The following is an 18,507-nucleotide window of genomic DNA, read 5'->3' as shown; positions in this document are numbered from 1 at the left end:
GATCACAGTATGAAGACCTCTTCTTTTCTACCTCTCCTGACTCTTTACTCTGCTGTTTACAAGAACACAGCAGCCACCCAGGAGCTCTGTGCAAAGGAGGCAGCAGCTAGAACATAGTCCCAAGGGGGACACTGGGGCCTTGAGCCAGAGAGACTATGTTAGAGCCCTTCTCTGGCCCATTTTTCAGCAGCCCACATTTTCAGCTGGCCTCCAGAAATACTGATGCCGTGAGATGAAGGTAGGCAGGGTCCTACTGCTTAACTATCCAGGGAATCTTATTACTGCTCCTTTTGTCTGCCAAGGACTGGAAGCCATCACCTCTGCCAGGGGTGTTGGCCACCGCCACCCCTGCCTTTGACAGTGACCCTGAGATCTCTGATGTGGACGAGGACGAACCTGGGGGCTTGGTGGGCTCTCAAGTTGATGTCGTCTCACCTGGTGGCCACTCTGATGCCCAGACCCTGGCCATGATGCTGCAGGAGCAGCTGGATGCCATCAACCAGGAGATCAGGTTGGGTAGGGGTGGAGCTTGCAAGGTTCCTGGGAGGATGAACCCTTTGGGTTGGGGCACACAGTAAAAGTATTGGTTCCTGTCCCATATTACAGCTTAGGGCCACAATCCAGGGACGCTCCGTGGGTATCAGGCAAGGACTTGGACTAATACTGATCCCAAAGGGATAGGGCTACAGATGACTCTAGGTGACATCTCTCCTGTCCAGGCTGGGAGGTGGCTGGGCTTGGGACGATGGAACTGTCTGTGCTCCTGCTATTCAGTCTGACTGTGAAGAAGCCAGCTAAGGGTGGAGCTTGGTCACTGTTACGGTCAGCTGAGAGGGGTTTAGTGGCTCAAGGCCACATGTTAAGTGGCTGAACCAGGATCCAAGCTCAGGTAGAAGCTCCCCAATGGCACGCCTTTCATCTCTAAGGAGACATCAGATAGAAGCGGAGACAGGGAAAGATGTCAAAAACCCTTACCTTACCCTGCCTTTTTAGTGAGCTTATGATGTCACTGTCATGCAGCGAGGTAAAGCTGACGGGCTGTTGGGGTCAGACTTTCAAATTTGAGAAAGCATGAAGACACACGTGCTAATTCAAGACTCCAGTGTTCAACTCTGCTGAGTAAAACCAGAGGGATAGCTGCCATTTATTATTACAACCATTTTTTTTCCCCAAAACAAACGGTATTTGAGCAGCTTCAGAGTGGGAAAGGTGTCATCTCAGAGTGAGGCCACATCCCTCTCTTTGAAGGACAGTTGGCATCTTTCCATCAGTCTGTGTGAACGGGTATGCACACCTCTCTCTGAGTGCCCCTCGGGCACAACACATCATCTCCCTAGGTTCCTCATTCACAGTGGAACAGAGGAAACCTCATTCGGGGTTGGCATCAGCAAACAACAACCACAAAAAGCCCTGTTTGGGCACTCCTGACAAAGATGACCCCAATAATGGCGTCTGTTGAGAAACTGAGATCCAAGAGAGCCAAGCACAGGTTCAAGGTCACTCCTGTAGCTGGTGCAAGTCAGGGATTCCCACTGAGATGGTTTAGAGTTCGTTGACCAAGATGCCTCCTTCCCGGAAAAGGCTTTTGTTCAGTGGCGAAGGTGGCTAGCCAAGGAGACCATGGGAACCCCGGTGGTGCCTGTAGGCTTGGCCACTTTTGGTACTAGGGTGGAGAGTGCAGGGCAGCGCCTAGCACCACCTCCTGCTTGGTCATCAGGGATAATGGCCAGGTCTGGTGTGCTGGCCTGCAGGATGATCCAGGAGGAGAAGGAGTCCACTGAGCTTCGTGCTGAGGAAATCGAGACCCGTGTGACCAGCGGCAGCATGGAGGCCCTCAACCTGACACAGCTGCGCAAGCGCGGCTCCATCCCCACCTCTCTGACCGCCCTGTCCCTGGCCAGCGCATCGCCTCCGCTCAGTGGCCGCTCCACACCCAAGCTCACTTCTCGAAGTGCTGCCCAGGATCTGGACCGAATGGGGGTCATGACCCTGGTGAGTCTGCGCAGTGGTTGAGTGAGGGTCCTGGGAACCACAGGCCTGTGCTGGGGAGTTTATGCGGGGGTGCGGGGATGGGGTGGGGTGGTGGTCAGCTGGTCTCTCTCTCGCTCCCCATCACTCTGGCATCCGTTTCCCATGACATGACATGCTAGGTCACCAGCATGCCCTTCTGGGTAGGAAAGGGCTGTAACGTCTTTCCTGCTCCCTTCCTTGGATGATCGCACAAGGCTTAGAGCCATGCCCATTGTCGGGCCGCTCTCTCTTCAGGGGGAGCCATGATTTATCTTTCCAGGTGCTCCGTTCTGCTGTGGGACCTTTCCCAGGCTCCTGTGAGCCCCTGACTCCTCTGCTGTCACCCTAAGCTGGCTCACCTTTTCCTCTTTCTCTTTTTCAGCCCAGCGACCTAAGAAAACATAGGCGGAAGCTGCTGGTGAGTGCTTCCGGGCACCCAGGTCCTAGCGGGTTACCGGCTCCCAGGCCCTTCCCTCTGGGCCTCTGCCCCCCAGCCCTGGGGTCTGAGTGGCCTCTCTGCTGCGCTCTGCGCTCTCCGCTCTCCGGTTCTCTGATCCCCTGCCTTGTCTGGGCTGGGTAGGCAGGCCCCAGCTCTCTCCCTCTACCCCCTGACAACTCCACTGTCTGTTCAGTCGCCAGTGTCTCGGGAAGAGAACCGAGAGGATAAAGCCACCATAAAATGTGAGACTTCTCCTCCTTCCTCACCCAGGACGCTGCGGCTAGAGAAGCTTGGCCACCCAGCCCTGAGTCAAGAAGAAGGCAAGAGGTAAGCGGGGTCAGGCTGCACTTCCGGCCTCTGTCCCAAGGCCTCTGAGGGGGCTGCATCTCACCTGTCAAGGGTGCTTGACTGCCTCATTCCTCTGCGGGACACCATCAGGCATGGATGTTCCCACATCTCCCTTGGTCACCTGCGTTGGCCACACCCCCTTACCCCCACCCCAGCGCTGACACTGAACCCCCCTTCCTGAACTCTCACTTCCGGTCTCTCTTGCTGTAATTGAAGTATATTTCTTCTTATTCACTCCCTCCTGCCTGTCATCCTGTAGTGCCTTGGAGGGTCAGGACAGCAACCCCAGCAGCAGCAACAGCAGCCAGGACTCCCTTCACAAGGGTGCCAAGCGCAAGGGTATCAAGTCATCCATTGGCCGCCTGTTTGGGAAGAAGGAGAAGGGCAGGCTGATCCAGCTGAGTCGGGATGCTACAGGCCATGGTCTCTGCCCCCTTCACAGCAGAGGGCTGGGTGGGCACTGGGGCATCAGCAGCTGGAGGGTCTGCCTCTGTCCAGCCTTGTTTGCCCGTCTCTCAGGCCTGTGGGTGTGAACCGATTGCCAACAGCTTTTGACTGGAGAGACGGAGGTTTTCTTAGAGCTGTGTCGTGCTGGACCAGGTTACCTCATGAGGTGGTGAGCGCCTGTGCCTAAGAGTGCCAGGCAGTGGCTGGTGGCCACCGACCTGGCGTGTCACAGTGGGGAGTCGTATAGAGTCAAAGTTGGCTCCCTGCAGACGCTGCTTCCACTTTAGAGCTTTTCTGTTGTGCATTGTAGGACCTGCAGGGCAGCTGTCCTAGCTCTTAAGAGTGGGATCTCCACCAGATCTTCCTTCTAAGTACATCTGGTTTTCACAGGACTCAGTATGAGACTTGCTTTGTTTGTTTCATTACAAGGGATTGAATTCAGGGCAAGTGCTACCTCAGACAAGTGCTCCACCACTGGGCTCTAGCCCTAGCCCTTTGTTTATTTTAAGACTGGGTTTCACTATGTTGTCCAAGCTGGCCTTGAAATTCACTCTGTAGTCCATACTAGCCTTGAACTTATGATCCTTCTGCCTCGGCTTCTCAATAGCTGGGATTACAGGCCTGAGCTACCAGGCTGGGTTCTAATTATATCTTAATGTGTTTTCTGTTGTTGTTGTTGTGGTTTGTTTATATGAGTGTGTGTGTGTGTGTGTGTGTGTGTGTGTGTGTGTGTGTGCACGCGCGCGCGCGTGTTAGAGTCTTTCTTGCTATGTAGCCTTGACTGGCCTGGTACTTGCTCTGTAGCCCAGGGTGGCTTTAAACTCATGGCAATCCTCCTGCCTCTGCATCCTGAATGCTGGGCTTACAGACTCTCTGGCCTAGTAGCCTTTCTCTTGAAAAGGTGGTTGGGCAGGAGTGAGTCTTCTGTCGTCGTGGTGTGGCGGCACAAGCTGTGGTGGTGTGTGGCATGTGGGAGGCACACAATTAGACGTCTGCTTTCTCCTCCCCTTGCTCCACTTCTTCTCTCCTCTCTTCCCTTCCTCCCCCTCCTCTTCTTCTGTCATTTCCCCATCATTTGTTCACACACTGAGGGACCCCAGTTCAGCACAGTACAAGTGGATGGCGCCACAGCTCTTCATGGGGCCTGGCAGCCAATAGAAAGGGAAAACCAGGAGATTATTCCAAACACCATGATAGTGGAGATGGCCCGGGTACTTCAGGATGCAGCAGTAGCTGTGGAGGGCCTGGGGATGGGGACAGGCTTCCTTCCTTGGGCAGCTCTTGAGCTGAGGCTTGCGGCCTCACAGAATGTAGCTAAGACAAGAAGGGACTCTTGGGAGAGGGTGCAGCTTGAGGAAGGGAAAGACATGGGGAAGAGGGCTGTGTGTGCACTGTCTGCTCTGGTAGAGGAGGAAGAGATGGGTTAGAGGAATGGATGGCTAGCCCAGACCAGTGCCTGAGTCTAAGAAGAAAGTTAGAGGTCCCTCAGAGCAGTGGGAACATTGTGAATCACTCAGGGAGGAACTGGATCCGAAGGAGGAACCTTTGGACCCAACTGCATAGTTAGACCTTCCCCGACTCCACATCCCAGGGAAGGCGTGAATCAGAACACAGCTATCTGAGTGAAGAGGAGGGCTGGAGGGTGGCTGTCTCTGCTCGAGATGAGAGCGTCTCAGCCCGGGAGTAGGGCAAAGCGGGCAGGCAGGGTGTGCAGAGCCAGCCTCAGGAAGGTCTGCTTGGTGGCAGAGGCGTGTTGGGAGAAGTTGTGTGATTTCTTGCTCCTCACACAACACTGACACCCAAGCTTGTCAGGGTCACAGAGCAGCTTCTGCGTTCTCCGTTTCTGCTGCCATGTGAACCAGTGACCAGGCCTGCGGTGACTTCAGGGACAGTGCCCTTTCTCAGGGATTCTCCAGGGAGATCGTCAACAGGAGAGAGTGATGAGCACACAGACTTTGTAGTCTGTGCGAGTGAATGCACCTGGAGAAAGAGGCTGGTGTGCAAGAGCACACTCAGAGAGGGTGTGTGTGTGTGTGTGTGTGTGTGTGTGTGTGTGTGTGTGTGTGCAGTGAGTACACATGGAGTGAGACTGTGGTGAAATGCATGTGAAATGCATGTGGTGGCGGACACAGAGAGAGACAGACAGACAGATACACACAGAGACAGGGACGGGGGGGGGGCAGAGAAGGAGGGAGGGCGAGAAAGAGGGGTGTGCAATGAGTATAGACAGGTTTTGATTTTGCCCAAGAGTTTCTTTGTCAAGTCAGGAGAGTTGTTTCTGAATTCTTGCCCATGTCTATTCATATTTACTTGGGGTGTGCTTTGCACCCTGGCTTAGAGAAGTCAGGGCCTCTGTCTAGGATTCTGGAGTGGGACAACTCGGGTCCGTCTCTCTGGAAAACACTCCTAGGGCTGAGGATCCCCAGGTTAACCGACTGGTGTCACTCTGGGGCTGCCTGGAAGGCAGGGACTTTGGGAGACAGCCCCCGGAATACGCAGGGACCCTTCAGATTTGGTTGGGGTGCTCTATGCTTGGAGGCATCTGCTGCTGCTTCTCTGTTTTCTTGGTCCAGGCCAGGGCAGAAGCAAAATGGCTGCTGACACGCCCGTGTCTTCCTTTCCAGTTCTGCTGGCAGACTCGGAGCTCAGTCTGCAGGAACCAATGGTACCTGCCAAGCTGGGGACCCAGGCAGAGAAGGACCGGCGGCTGAAAAAGAAGTAAGAGCCTCAGAGCAGGCGCTACTAGGGTGGCCCAGGCCGCCGGCTGCTTCCCTTCCCGTGTTCTGTCATAGACTGAGCTCAGAGAGACAGAGCCCAGCGAGGCTTGGGCCACGCGGGCGCGTCCGCGTAGTCCTGAGTTGAGAGCAGGGTCTCATGATGGTCCTAAGGACCAGGAAGCGAGAGGGCTGTTGGAGAGTAATCTGGGATCCATGGTTCTCTTGCAGGGCACATGGAGATGGCTAAGTCAGTGTGTGTGAGGTGTGAGAGCACTGTGGGCATGGAGGGTGTTCCTGCCCCACTTCGAAGTTTCATATTGCTTCAGGCATAGAGCAGAAGAATTCAAGGGTGGGGAGCTGGGGAAGTACGAATGCCAGCTCTTGGCCCAGCCTGGAGTGGTCCCCAGGAGTCAGCCTGGTTGAGAGAGAGAAAAAAAAAAGACTAGTGAGCCTATTGTTCCTCCCCCAAGACACCAGCTGCTTGAAGATGCTCGCCGAAAAGGAATGCCCTTTGCTCAATGGGATGGCCCCACGGTGGTCTCCTGGCTGGAGGTGAGGCTGGGCAGGGGAGATGCTCTGGGATCTGGAGGGAAGACCACGTGGGGTAGGTTTGTCGGTCTCCCCATCCCTCCCCGAGTCAGGCTAGTCCTCTCTGAACTTAAGTCTCTTGTGTCTGCTCTTAGGGTTTGCGTTCCTCTTTGTTTGGTGGGATGAGGACTCCTAAGCAGCAGGCATGATGCCCCTATAACTTTCCCAGATAAATATGTATGTGCCATACCAGGAGTAAGGCAGCAGATCCCAGAGGCGTCAGTCTTTCGCAGGCAGACTGGCTCTTCCATCAGCCTGCCCTAGGAGTAGCCACCCAAGTGAGGCTGAGCCGCTCTCCTATGCTCCATGTCTGCAGCTCTGGGTAGGGATGCCTGCCTGGTACGTGGCGGCCTGCCGGGCCAATGTCAAGAGCGGCGCCATCATGTCCGCCCTGTCGGACACGGAGATCCAGCGGGAAATCGGCATCAGCAACGCCCTGCACCGGCTCAAGCTCCGCTTGGCCATCCAGGAGATGGTGTCACTGACTAGCCCCTCAGCCCCACCTACCTCCAGGACTGTGAGTAGCCTCCTTCACCCTCGGATCTACAAAGGTCCTGACATACTGTTTATACAGTCTCCCGTTGACCTGCAGGAAGAGGGAACATTGAGCTCTGACTTAATTTCCCATATCCACAGAAGTCCTGCTCTGGTGTTCGGGAGAGTACAATGTCGATTGTAGGAGGATCCCAGCGGGTCTGGTTCCCTGCCTCCATAGGCTCCATTTCTCCATGCCTACCTGACGATAACTGCAGATCTCTGGATAGCTTCTAGGATGGACTGCTTAGAACTGGGGAGCTATGGGCTGGGCCCATGGGAGGAGTCAGGAGAAGGGAGAGTTGTACTTGGGGACTCCTGCTGGGGATCTTGGGGTAGGCGTGGGGCACATCCAGGACCAGGGTGCTTTCCTCTCTGCCTGCAGTCTTCAGGGAATGTCTGGGTGACCCATGAAGAGATGGAAACTCTGGCAACATCTACCAAAACAGTGAGTCTGCCCCTTGGCCCAAGCACTAGCAACACCATGAAGTTAAGTGAAGAGTATGGGAAGCCAGAGGGGCTGGAGGAAACCTGCATTCCTGATGCTGCCCGGGTCTGTTCTCAGCGGGGAGGATTGCGGGAGCGCAAGATGAGATTGGGAATCATTGTTGTGTACATTGGAGGCTCTGTCCCAGGGGTCAGAAGACCCTTAACAGCTTTGGGCTGGTTCCACCCTGTTATGGGTCTGAGTCACAAGCTCCCTGTTCTTGGCTTGGTGCTTGGAGTAGGAGGGAAGGATGGAAATGTCCGGCATCTTGCTCACCCCCAGGCAAGCCTGGGAACCATGGAAGTGTGTTTTTGCCACACAAATTTGTTACCCTCACCGCGAACATGCATGTATGTACCGGCTTCCTCAACTGTCCCAACAAGCTTATCCTGGTTCCCCATGAGCTACCAGGGTGTCTTTTCCCCTCTTTTGGGAGCCTGGGTGGCGGCTCCAGGTTTCTTGACTTTCGTGTCTTCCCTGACATGCGGCACTGGTTCCTGCTAGGACAGTGAGGAGGGCAGCTGGGCCCAGGTAAGACCCCTCCCTCCCTCCCTCCCTCCTCAGAACTACTCTCAGAAGGTCAGAACAGTGTCCTTCACTGGGCTCTCTGAATGGCACAGCTGGCCGAGTCCAGTGTGTGCATGTCACACCTGGAGGCCTGGACCAAGTTCCTTCTTTCCCCCTAAACTCCTATTCCATTCCTCTTCTGCTTTCGAAGGATGGCAAGTGAGAAGTCCTGGGGGGGCTGGGCCTCCAGCCTGCCAGACCCTCCACAGTTTGACTCTTCTTGTAAACGATGAGACTTAGATTCATACAATTTCCTTATCCTTCCAAAGGACACCCTGGGGAATGAATCTTTCACTCATTTCCCTCATGAGCACGTATTTATTGAGCATCTACAAGATTGGCCTTTCTAAACTATCTAAAGGAGTGAAAGGATAACATTAATGAACAGAAGGAAAGGACAGTGTTGACAAACACAGGGACAGTGTGGGGTAGTTGCTACCACGGTGGAGAATGAGGCAGGGCGGCCATGCTCGCAGTCTCCGGCCACACCAGTGACAGCACATTCCCATGATGCAACACCAGAGGAATCAGGAGTGTAATGTTAAGTGAAAAGTGCTAATCCTGATGGCTTCGTAGAATCTGATCAATCAGCACACACACAAAGCTAGTGTGTTGTTCAGCAAACGTATACACTGGTGATTGTAAAGCCTCTTTTCTTAGAGCAGAAGGATGTAGAAAATAGAGTACAGCAGTTTCGTGTGGGAAGGGCGGTGGGGAACAGGGCCCAGGGGAAAGAAAGGGCAGAGGCTGTGCTAGGTCTGGACTCCAATGCTGACCGCGGAGGATAACCTCCTTTGTATGCTTGGTAGTGAACATGTGTGGCATACAGTTTTACATTTACCAGCCTGTAACATTTCCTTTAAAAATAGAACTTTTCAGTCTGGAAACATCCGGCAGTTAAGGGGGAGGTGGTAGAGGGCTGCTCTCAAGACTGAACCTTTCTGAAGCCCAGTGATCAAGGAGCCCGTTGGCTCTCATCCAGAGACAGTGCCCACCGCATAGAGTGGGCATCGTGTGAGACAGGCGACCGTGTGAGTGGGGACATGGGCAAAGGGCCTGGAGGGTGCCTGGAGGGATGGCCAGGCCTTAGGGAAACAAGCCAGCTGTTCAGTCACAGGCTACTGCCCATTGCTTTGTGTCTCATTCCCTGGACTGTGAGGCTGGCCGTTCACCAAGCCAAGCTGCCATCTTTCACAGGTCCACTGTAACCTGGCCTCTCCTCTGGCTCAGCAGGCTGGAGACTACCTGAGATAGGGGAGGCAGGTTATCCACGCACCACTACACATGCAGGGGTGACAGGAAGGCCTGTTTTTCTACTCCGTGGGCAGTTGCTCTTGTTCGCTGGTGTGGACAGTTGGTACCTGAGCAGAACTGGGTCATTGTGAGATCCTGAAATACTCTATCGCTTCCCACCACTACCAGTTCCTCAGTGCAAAGAAGCTGAAGTATTATTGAACAGCTTGCCCTCTCATGGATGGAGGGTGGATTGGTATTTCTCCCAGACAGATGTGCCACCTGTAACCTACTGGCACCGCCCCCTCCCCATGTCCTCTACCTTCTCATGTCCCCAGACCCTGGCCTATGGAGACATGAACCACGAATGGATTGGAAATGAATGGCTGCCCAGCCTGGGGCTCCCTCAGTACCGCAGTTACTTCATGGAGTGCCTGGTGGATGCGCGCATGCTGGACCACCTCACCAAGAAGGACCTGCGGGTCCACCTCAAGATGGTGGACAGCTTCCATCGGTGAGCCGGGCTGGAGCCAGGGCCGCCTCCTTGGTGTGGCATCTCCCCAAGCCCTGGGGCTCTGTCTTTGGAAATGGAGGGGCTCCTTGTCTCTTTCCAGGGCCCGTTCTGGGTAGTAATAGGTTTGCCTGTTATGAAATGCTCCTATGTTCTTGTCTCATTCTGCGGTTTGTGAATTTGGTCCTGTCACTTTTAACCCTTAGGGCACAAGTCACTTTTCATTAGCATCATCTTTGAGAGTTTCCTTTCTCTCTGAGTATCCTTGCTTGTCTTTGGGCTTGCTGAGTTCTCTGTGTTAACTAAGGAGGCTTACAGTGAATCTGGCACTGAATTTAGGTACTGTATTTCTTCTGAGTGTGTCACTGTGATAAAATACCCTGTCAAAAGCGACTTAGGGAAGGAGGGACTTTTTTTGGTTCTCAGTTCCAGGGTACAGTCTGTCTTGGCAGAGAAGTGAAGACGGCCGGAACATGAGGCTGCTGGCCGCTTTGCTTTCATAGTCAGGGAGAAGGGGGAGGTAAACGCTGGTGCTCAGCTGGCTTCTCCTTTATATACAGTCTAGGACCCCAGCCCGGGGAACGGTGCTGCCCACTTTTAGGGAGGACCTTCCTACCTCAGTTAACCCGATCAAGAAAATCCCTCCAAGACAGACTAGAGGATAATCTAATCTGGATAATTCCTCACAGGGACCCGAGGCTCATTTTTTAGACAATTATAGATACCCTCACACTGATAATCGGTACTAAGCATCTGTATTAGTTTTTTTTTCTGCTGCTCTGATAAAAATACATCGACAAAACAACTTACTGGAGAAAGGAATGATTTCGGCTTATAGTCCCGGACCATTCTGGTGGGAAAGACGGGGCAGAAGGCAGGGGAGGCATGGTACAGGAGCAGGAAGCTGGCTGACCATATCACACTTGCACCAGGAAGCAGAGAAAGAACAGTTAGTGAGGCCAGACTGTGAAACTTCAAAGGCCACCCCTACGACTTATTTCACCTCCCGAGGCTTTTCCTCCTAAGAGTTCCGTGATGTTTCCAAACGGCACTCCCGTCTGGAGACCGAGGGTTCAAGCACACAAGGGACCGTCACAGGGGCAATGGGCTCGCTGCACTATTACATCACCAATGGAAGTCCCTTAGCTTTGGACCTGTGTCCCTTTATGTCACCTAATCCTTGTCTTCTTGTGACTGAAAAGATCTGTCAAAACTTGTCATGGTCAAGGTCCCAAGCTGGCAGCCTGTGAACAGAATGGCCTGGAGATACATTTTATTTGGCCCACATGGTTGTTTTTTTTTTTTTTTTTTCAAATCATGAATTTGGTTGCCAGTATTTTGTTTTTGTTTTAATTTTTATTATTTTATTATTTTATGTGTATGGATGTTTTACCTGCATGTATATCTGTGAACCCATGTGTACCTATTGCCTGTGGAGGTCAGAAGAGGATATCAGATCCTGAGGAACTGGAGTCACAGACCATCGTGAGACACCATGTGGGTGCTGGGAACTGAACCAAAGTCCTCTGGAAGAGCAGTCAGTGCTCCTAACTACTGAGCCATCTCTCCAGTCCAGCTGCTAATGTTTTAACAGTAATTTCTATCTAGATGTCTTTTGATTTTTTTTTTTTTTGGTTTTTTGAGACAGGGTTTCTCTTTGTAGCTTTGTGCCTTTCCTGGAACTCGCTTTGGAGACCAGGCTGGCCTCGAACTCACAGGGATCTGCCTGCCTCTGCCTCCCGAGTGCTGGGATTAAAGGCGTGCGCCACCACCACCCGCCCGGCTTCTAGATGTCTTTTGAAAGACGGGAAGCTCTGTGGACACACTGTAGCCTGGGCACAGCAGCCCCTCTAGCCTGCTTCCCAGTAACTCATGGGCAACAGCCAGTGTCTCTGCCTGGTCCCAGTCAGCACACTGGTATGTGGTGATAGCTCGAAGAGTTGACTGCAATAGATGTTCTTACCCAGCTTCACATAGCCCCGCTTGCTACTCAAGCCAGGGCTTTGTCTCAAGCAGATGGTAAGATGGCAGGTGGCACTGGGTATCTGTGGCTTTTCTGGTTCCTTCAGGACTTTGTGGACGTCTTCCAGTTGATACACTATAGAGATTTAAATCTGGGCAGAATCTGGTTAACGGCCTCGTGGATGAGGGGACGGAGACATAGGAAGGAGCAGTAGCTTAGGGATGACGGCTGAGCACAGGTGGAGCTAAATCTGAGGACTCAAGTTCAGTCCTGGGCCCCTTAGCCTTTGTGACCCCACAGCAACTTGTGAGGGCCGCAGGGAAGCTAAGCTATGGCTTCCCTGCCCTTCACCCCTCGCTTGAAAAGGAGTCTTTTGTCTTTGCCTGGGAGGCTTTCAGGCCCAGCTGCACCTGTCTCCTCCTGTATGATTGATAGGTGGGGAGATGTGCTGCTCCTCTGCCTGTCTCTCCTGTGCCCGGACCGCTGGAGAAGGTGTTCCAGTCCTACCAGGACAGCGGGAGCCCTCCTGAAGCCCCCCTGTGAGGAGCAGGGAGAAAGCCTGCCTGCCACGGGGCTATGGGGCAGCTCTGCAGCTCCAGGGCTTCAGGTTTCTGAGGTATCCCCACACACTTCACCTCTGCCATTCACTCCGGATTATTCCACGCAACATTCCAATAGCATGTTCTCTTCTTTGCCTATTGGAGTTTGGGGACAAGGACTCATGCTGCCGCTCACGCTGGCCTCAGACTCAGCACTCCTGTCTCATCCTCCAAATACTGGGATTACAGGCCCAAGCCCTCATGCCGGGCCTCCAAAGCATGTTCTCGGGTCTGGATATTATCCCTCAGTCGCAACCCTCGGGATTGAGCATAGGTTCTCTACAGGCAGTCAGGCATGCTGATGCTGAGCTTTACCCTCAGGCCCCCCCCTCCACTTCATTTTGAAACAGGGACTCATGTAACCCAGGATGGCCTTAAACTTTCTGTGTAGCCAAGGCTGACCTTGAGTTTCTGATCCTCCTGCCTCCACTTCCAAGTGTAGGGATTATAGGCACGTGCCTCTGTGCCTGGCCTCCTTGGCATTTTTTTTTTTTTTTTTTTTTTGTATTTTGAAACAGGGTCTCACTAAGTTGTCTGGTCTTGAACTCATTCTGTAATAACCCTTGAACTTGGGTCCTCTTGCCTCAGCCTCCTGAAGAGCTTGGGTTACAGGCTTGTAACACCAAGTCACTTTTGGAGACATTCATGTAAGTCGTTACTTTTACGACAAGAAAGGGTTACTTACGTCTTACTCTGAACAGCGGTGGAAATCCTGCCTACTCGCTTGGCCGGGTGGAGCTGGCGCCCTCATCCTTTGACATCTCACCCAGCGCTTCTCCTCAGACTGGGGTAGTCTGTTGAGTGGGGTTCTGCTGTTTGGGCCGACCCCCACCCGACACATACATTAACCACACCTACCTTCCTAATAGTGGTCCTGTTTCTGAGTCCCTGAGATGTGCTGAGCCCTTCCATTCATGATCATTTTTAATCCTCACCACAACCCGAAAAGAGAGGTAGGACCCATCTACCCGGTGCCCTCAGGGAGGATGTGGCAGAGTTGGCATTCAAACCTGTCTTGACCTAACGTTAAGGGCTTTATGAATGGTTTTGCTGTGTTGACCAACAGCTTTGAAAGTCACAGGAACTGTGTAAAAGATTTCAATGAAACTTAACTCCAGGGTCATTTCCCGTCAGGGGTTGTGTGTGCCCCTGCCTCTTCAGTATCACCCAGAGTTTAAGACAGCAGCCCAAGCACTAAACCCAGGCTGCCTAGGAAGGTGTCTCTGAGCCATGAGTGTTCCAGGCAGGAGAGCGTTGGGAGCAGTCGGATAATTTCATCTCAAAGTGACTGGGGTTGGGGTGGGGCTTCTGTTCTGTTGCTCTGTGGAAGGGAACACCCAGAAAGGGAAAAAGACAAAGTACAGTCCAGCCTAGCCAGGACCCTTACCTGTGTCCCAGTGGGAACCAGCTGCCAACCTCTGGAGGTGTTGCTCAACCACCACTGTGGAAGGGCTGTCGGGTGAGTCCTAGATTCGGAGGAGCTCAGATGAACGGCTGTGGGAGTCCCTTCTAACCCAAGGTTCTCTGCCCAACTTACTGTTCATTCACTGCTTATTATGACCTGCTGCTTGTTTGGTGTAGTTAGTAAGTTAAGTAAATGGTTTCATTTTGTCAGTGAGCACTTACAGAGCGCCTATGGTGTCTTAGAGATTTATGACCAGTAAGTCAAACAGTCCCCTGCCCTCATGAAATGTACATTCTGACTTGGCGAGACAAGACAGTTAATGAGCGAGGGAAAAAATTAGACCAAATTAGTGTGGGAGTGTGGGGTGGTGATGGTGATGGTGATGGTGGTGGTGATGGTGATGGTGATGGTGATGGTGATGGTGATGGTGATGGTGATGGTGATGGTGTAGTGTGAGTCTGCTTTAGGTGACTACTGAGTTGGACTTAGCAGGAGACATTTGAACAAAGACTTAAAGGTGAAGAAAGAGTGAACTATTTAGAAAACTGGGGGGTGCCATGTTCTGGGTCGCCATAGCAGCCAGCGCAAAGGCCCTGAGGCACCCAGGCCTCAGAAGCCTGTTGTGTGACAGGGTGTCTGTCAGTGTGGCTGCAGCACAGCAAGGTGCACAGGTAAGGGGACACCTTTGGCACCTTGTAGGCGGTGCAAGGACCGAGTGAAATGGCAATGTGAAGGAGAGTCTTCGAGTTCCTTTTCCTCTGGCTTGTGAGTGGTAGTTAGTCTTTGTCATTCCAACGCCTGCAGTGAAGGGACCTGCTGGTTTCATCCAAGCCCTGTCACCAGTCAGGCCCTTTGTTAGTTTCTTCTTGCTGTAACAGAATGCCTTACACAACCTAGGAGAGAAAGGGTTTATTTTTGCTCCTGGTTTGAGCCAGTTGAGAAGGGGGAGGCAGAGAGAATGTCTCGGCTCTTAGGCCGTCTCCTTCTCTCCTTTTATTCCGTCTGGGTGCCAGCCTGTGGGATGGAGCTGCCCATATTCAGGATGGGTCTTACCACCTCCCTAATCCCCTCTGGGAATGCCCTTGAAGATACACCCAGAGATGCATTTGACTGATCTATTAGGCTAGGTGGTGCGTTCTAACAAGGTCAAGATTAACCTTCACAGACCCTTCCTTCCCTGGGGGTGGGGGAGGGTGGGGGGAGTGGGGGGGCGGGGGGATGTAAGCAGCAGGAGGTGGAAGTAACCTCAGGTCAGGTGCATGCCCTGACAGCAGGAACCTGGGGGTACCAGGGTGTTCTTTGTGCTGGGTGCAGTGGGCCTGTACCTACTATGGTTGGGACAGAATGGGGGTCGTGTGGGCAGGAATGCGGTCACACCAATGCCCTGGCTCAGGTGCTGTGTGCCTACAGAACCAGTCTTCAGTATGGCATCATGTGTCTGAAGAGGCTGAATTATGACCGGAAGGAGCTGGAGAAGAGGCGGGAGGAGAGCCAGCATGAGATCAAGGGTAAGCTGGTCAGGCCTTGTGAAGTTTGCTTCCACCCCCACCCTGGGGCCCAGTGAGTCTCAAGGAAGACTCAGGTGTGAGAGGGGAATGCAACCCCAGCCTGTCTGATGCTGTGGACATATTCTATGTCCACTCAGATGTGAATCCATTTCCCTCAGGCAGTGGCCACCAACCAGATTGATGTGACCTCTGGGATGGTACTGTAGACTGATTGAAGTTGGCGATGTGGGGGGAGGGGGAGGGTTAGATGGGAAAGAGGCAGGTTTTAGATAAGACTCTGAAAGTAGAAAGAATAAGGCCACTTTGGTCTGAGGTGGGGGGATAGCTTTTGCTGGGACTCCAGGAAGAAGAGTGTTGTGGACTGGTGGAGATGCAGTGAGGTGGAGCTGGCCCTGCAGGAACCCAGATGCCATGGAGGACAGACAGATGTTGCAAGTTAGGGATGGAGTGGGAGCTAGAGAGCCGGGTAACTGGGGCCCTGCACTTAGGAGAACCTGGGCTAGGCACGCTTCCTTTTTGTCCATTTTTTCCTCTGCCCTCCAGATGTGCTGGTCTGGACCAATGACCAGGTGGTTCACTGGGTCCAGTCTATTGGGTTAAGGGACTATGCAGGAAACCTACATGAGAGTGGTGTGCATGGTGCTCTGCTGGCCCTGGATGAGAACTTCGATCACAACACCCTGGCCTTGGTTCTGCAAATTCCCACACAGAACACCCAGGTAGCCCTTCAGTCAACCAGCACCCACCTAACCCCCCAGCTCCCCCCGCCCCTCGCCCCCCCCCCCCCCCGTGTGTGTGTGTGTGTGTGTGTGTGTGTGTGTGTGTTTATGTGTGTGATCTGTCCCAAGAGGGCGCAGTGTCCTCAGACCTCTGAGTGGTCCCTGTATATCACCAAAGTTCCTGGGCAATGTGTGTCTTTCACATGCAGATATTTTTCTTGTCGCTACAGGACTGTGGGTCACTCAAGCTCTTCCCAAGTCTCTCTCACAGCTGAGGCTTGGTACTTTACTTTTCCTTAGGTTGCTTCTCTGACCCAGCTTTGCATAGGGAAGAACAGGCCCTGGGCCTCACCAGGACCATAGAGCCTGTATCTCTTTGGTCTGCCACCCTGGGGATCTGCTCCCCGGCCTGTAGGCTTCAGCAGACTAAATATACCAGTGGGCAGAGCCCAGAGACGCTCCGTACCAGGGTTTGTCTTCCTGTCAGCAGCTCAAAAGATTAGACATCTCCTTCAGTTACATTTCATAATTATTATCACAACAGTTATCTAGGAATACATCTAAATTCGCTTGACCCTATTTATATTTTTGGCCCTTCCAACTTCCTGTGGGTAATGGATTCTAGATGCACTCACGGTACTTGCTGGTTTTAGTTGTCCTAAATACGCTTCTGCCAGGCTCCCCCCCAGGGAAAGATCTGCCTCTTTCTTACAGTTTAGCTTGATGAGGATGTTGGTGTTTGACCAGTTCTCCCCTTTTGTAAGAACTGTGAATTTCATAAACTCTGATTATATTGCCTCTGGGCCCAAGCCTTTGTCCCTCCAGACAGAATGGTCTTAATTCCTTTAGCCTTCCCTTGTGTAGACTAGCACTGCCCCTGATCATTTTAGCTGCCCTTGTCTGAACTGTTCACAGCTGTCAAATGGCTTTTGAAATTCAGTCACTAGCTGTGCTGGCTATTCTGGGAGCAGACACTTTTCAGCCTGAGGGAGGGTGGGGCTGTGTTGTCTCTTGGTTCTGGACGGCGTGTTGGCCTTGGGGGCAGTGGCAGCATTCAGGGCCAATTCGTTTGTAGACCCTCTGCCGTGATCCCTACTGACCAGTCAAAACACAGAGCATGGAGCCTTTCTTTTCGAGTACAAGTTTGGATTTCCTCCAGATGCAATTTCTCTACTTGTCCACCTCTAACTTCATTTGCAGGTTTCCTGCCTGCTCAGGGCTCTGCAGTGGACGCTAGCTACCCTTTTAACCTCTCACTACCCAGGAGATATGTGAAATGTTACAACATTTTCCTTTCTGATCATCTGTAAGACAGAATGCTCCCACTCTGACAAACACTATCCTGCTAGAACTCTGTGCCTGATATCCTGCCCCTCCAGAAATGGCTTTCTCTTTCCCACTTCCTGTCTCAGAATGCGGATTTCCTCTTTTCTTCTCTTCTGCTTCTCCCCCTCCTCCACCACCTTCTTCTCTCTCTTTCGCCTCCTCTTTCTTTCTTTCTTTCTTTCTTTCTTTCTTTCTTTCTTTCTTTCTTTCTTTTTTGTTTTTTTTTTTTTTTTTTTTTTTTTGGTTTTTCGAGACAGGGTTTCTCTGTGTAGCTTTGCGCCTTTCCTGGATCTCGCGCTGTAGACCAGGCTGGCCTCAAACTCACAGAGATCCGCCTGCCTCTGCCTCCCGAGTGCTGGGATTAAAGGCGTGCGCCACCACCGCCCGGCTCTTTTTTGTTTTTTTAAGACAGGGTTTCTCTGTGTAGCTTTGCGCCTTTCCTGGAACTCGCTTTGGAGACCAGGCTGGCCTCGAACTCACAGAGATCTGCCTGCCTCTGCCTCCCGAGTGCTGGGATTAAAGGTGTACACCACCACCGCCCGGTTCTTTCTTTCTTTCTTTCTTTTTTCTTTCTTTCTTTCTTTCTTTCTTTCTTTCTTTCTTTCTTTCTTTCTTCTCCTCCTCCCTCTTCTTCCTCTTCCTCCTCCTTCCCTTTTTCTTTTTTCTTAATTTTTTGAGACAGGGTTTCTCTGTGTAGCCCTAGCTGTTCTGGAACTGGCTCTATAGACTAGCCTCAAACTCAGAGATCTATCTGCCTCTGCCTCCTAGGATTCAAGGCATCCACTACCACCACCTGGCATTTTCTTGACCTATTTATCTGACTCAGTATGGAATCCTTTATGGACAATGGTTGAAAATACCTGGTGACAGGAAGTTTTGAAAAGCTCCCGGTTTCTTTTTTCTTTTGACTTATTTATTTTATGTGTATGTGTGCCTGCATGTATGCATGTATACCATATGCATGCAGGTGTTGCAGAGGCCAGAGGAGTGCTTCTGGTTCCCTGGCACTGGAGTTACAGGCAGTTGTTAGCCACCTGATATAGGTACCGGAAACTGAACCTGGGTCCTCGGCAAGAGCAGCAAGCGCTCTTAACTTCTGAGCCACC

General features: G+C 52.4%; 1 protein-coding gene across 4 annotated transcripts in view; it reads left to right on the top strand.

Annotated features, from left to right (window-relative positions):
• The window catches only part of Ppfia4 (PTPRF interacting protein alpha 4), a 47,542-nt gene that overhangs the window by 24,986 nt on the left and 4,049 nt on the right, over positions 1 to 18,507 (top strand). For all 4 annotated transcript variants that reach the window (XR_008217907.1, XR_008217908.1, XR_008217909.1 and 1 more), the window contains exons 14-26: positions 303 to 511; positions 1,752 to 1,992; positions 2,393 to 2,428; positions 2,643 to 2,776; positions 3,057 to 3,220; positions 5,869 to 5,962; positions 6,432 to 6,513; positions 6,866 to 7,066; positions 7,469 to 7,531; positions 8,075 to 8,101; positions 9,709 to 9,884; positions 15,259 to 15,356; positions 15,900 to 16,075. Coding sequence is in view for 1 of the 4 variants with exons in the window: in XM_052737002.1 (XP_052592962.1) it covers positions 303 to 511; positions 1,752 to 1,992; positions 2,393 to 2,428; positions 2,643 to 2,776; positions 3,057 to 3,220; positions 5,869 to 5,962; positions 6,432 to 6,513; positions 6,866 to 7,066; positions 7,469 to 7,531; positions 8,075 to 8,101; positions 9,709 to 9,884; positions 15,259 to 15,356; positions 15,900 to 16,075 (1,701 nt within the window). In the remaining 3 variants the exon portion in view is untranslated. The remainder of the gene's footprint in view (positions 1 to 302; positions 512 to 1,751; positions 1,993 to 2,392; positions 2,429 to 2,642; positions 2,777 to 3,056; positions 3,221 to 5,868; positions 5,963 to 6,431; positions 6,514 to 6,865; positions 7,067 to 7,468; positions 7,532 to 8,074; positions 8,102 to 9,708; positions 9,885 to 15,258; positions 15,357 to 15,899; positions 16,076 to 18,507) is intronic.

Source organism: Peromyscus californicus, unplaced genomic scaffold, assembly GCF_007827085.1.
Source record: "Peromyscus californicus insignis strain IS unplaced genomic scaffold, ASM782708v3 Scaffold_14__1_contigs__length_90479793_seg_2, whole genome shotgun sequence".
NCBI lineage: Eukaryota > Metazoa > Chordata > Mammalia > Rodentia > Cricetidae > Peromyscus > Peromyscus californicus.
The sequence above is the reverse complement of the archived record's forward strand: the minus strand, read 5'-3'. Positions and strand labels throughout refer to the sequence as shown.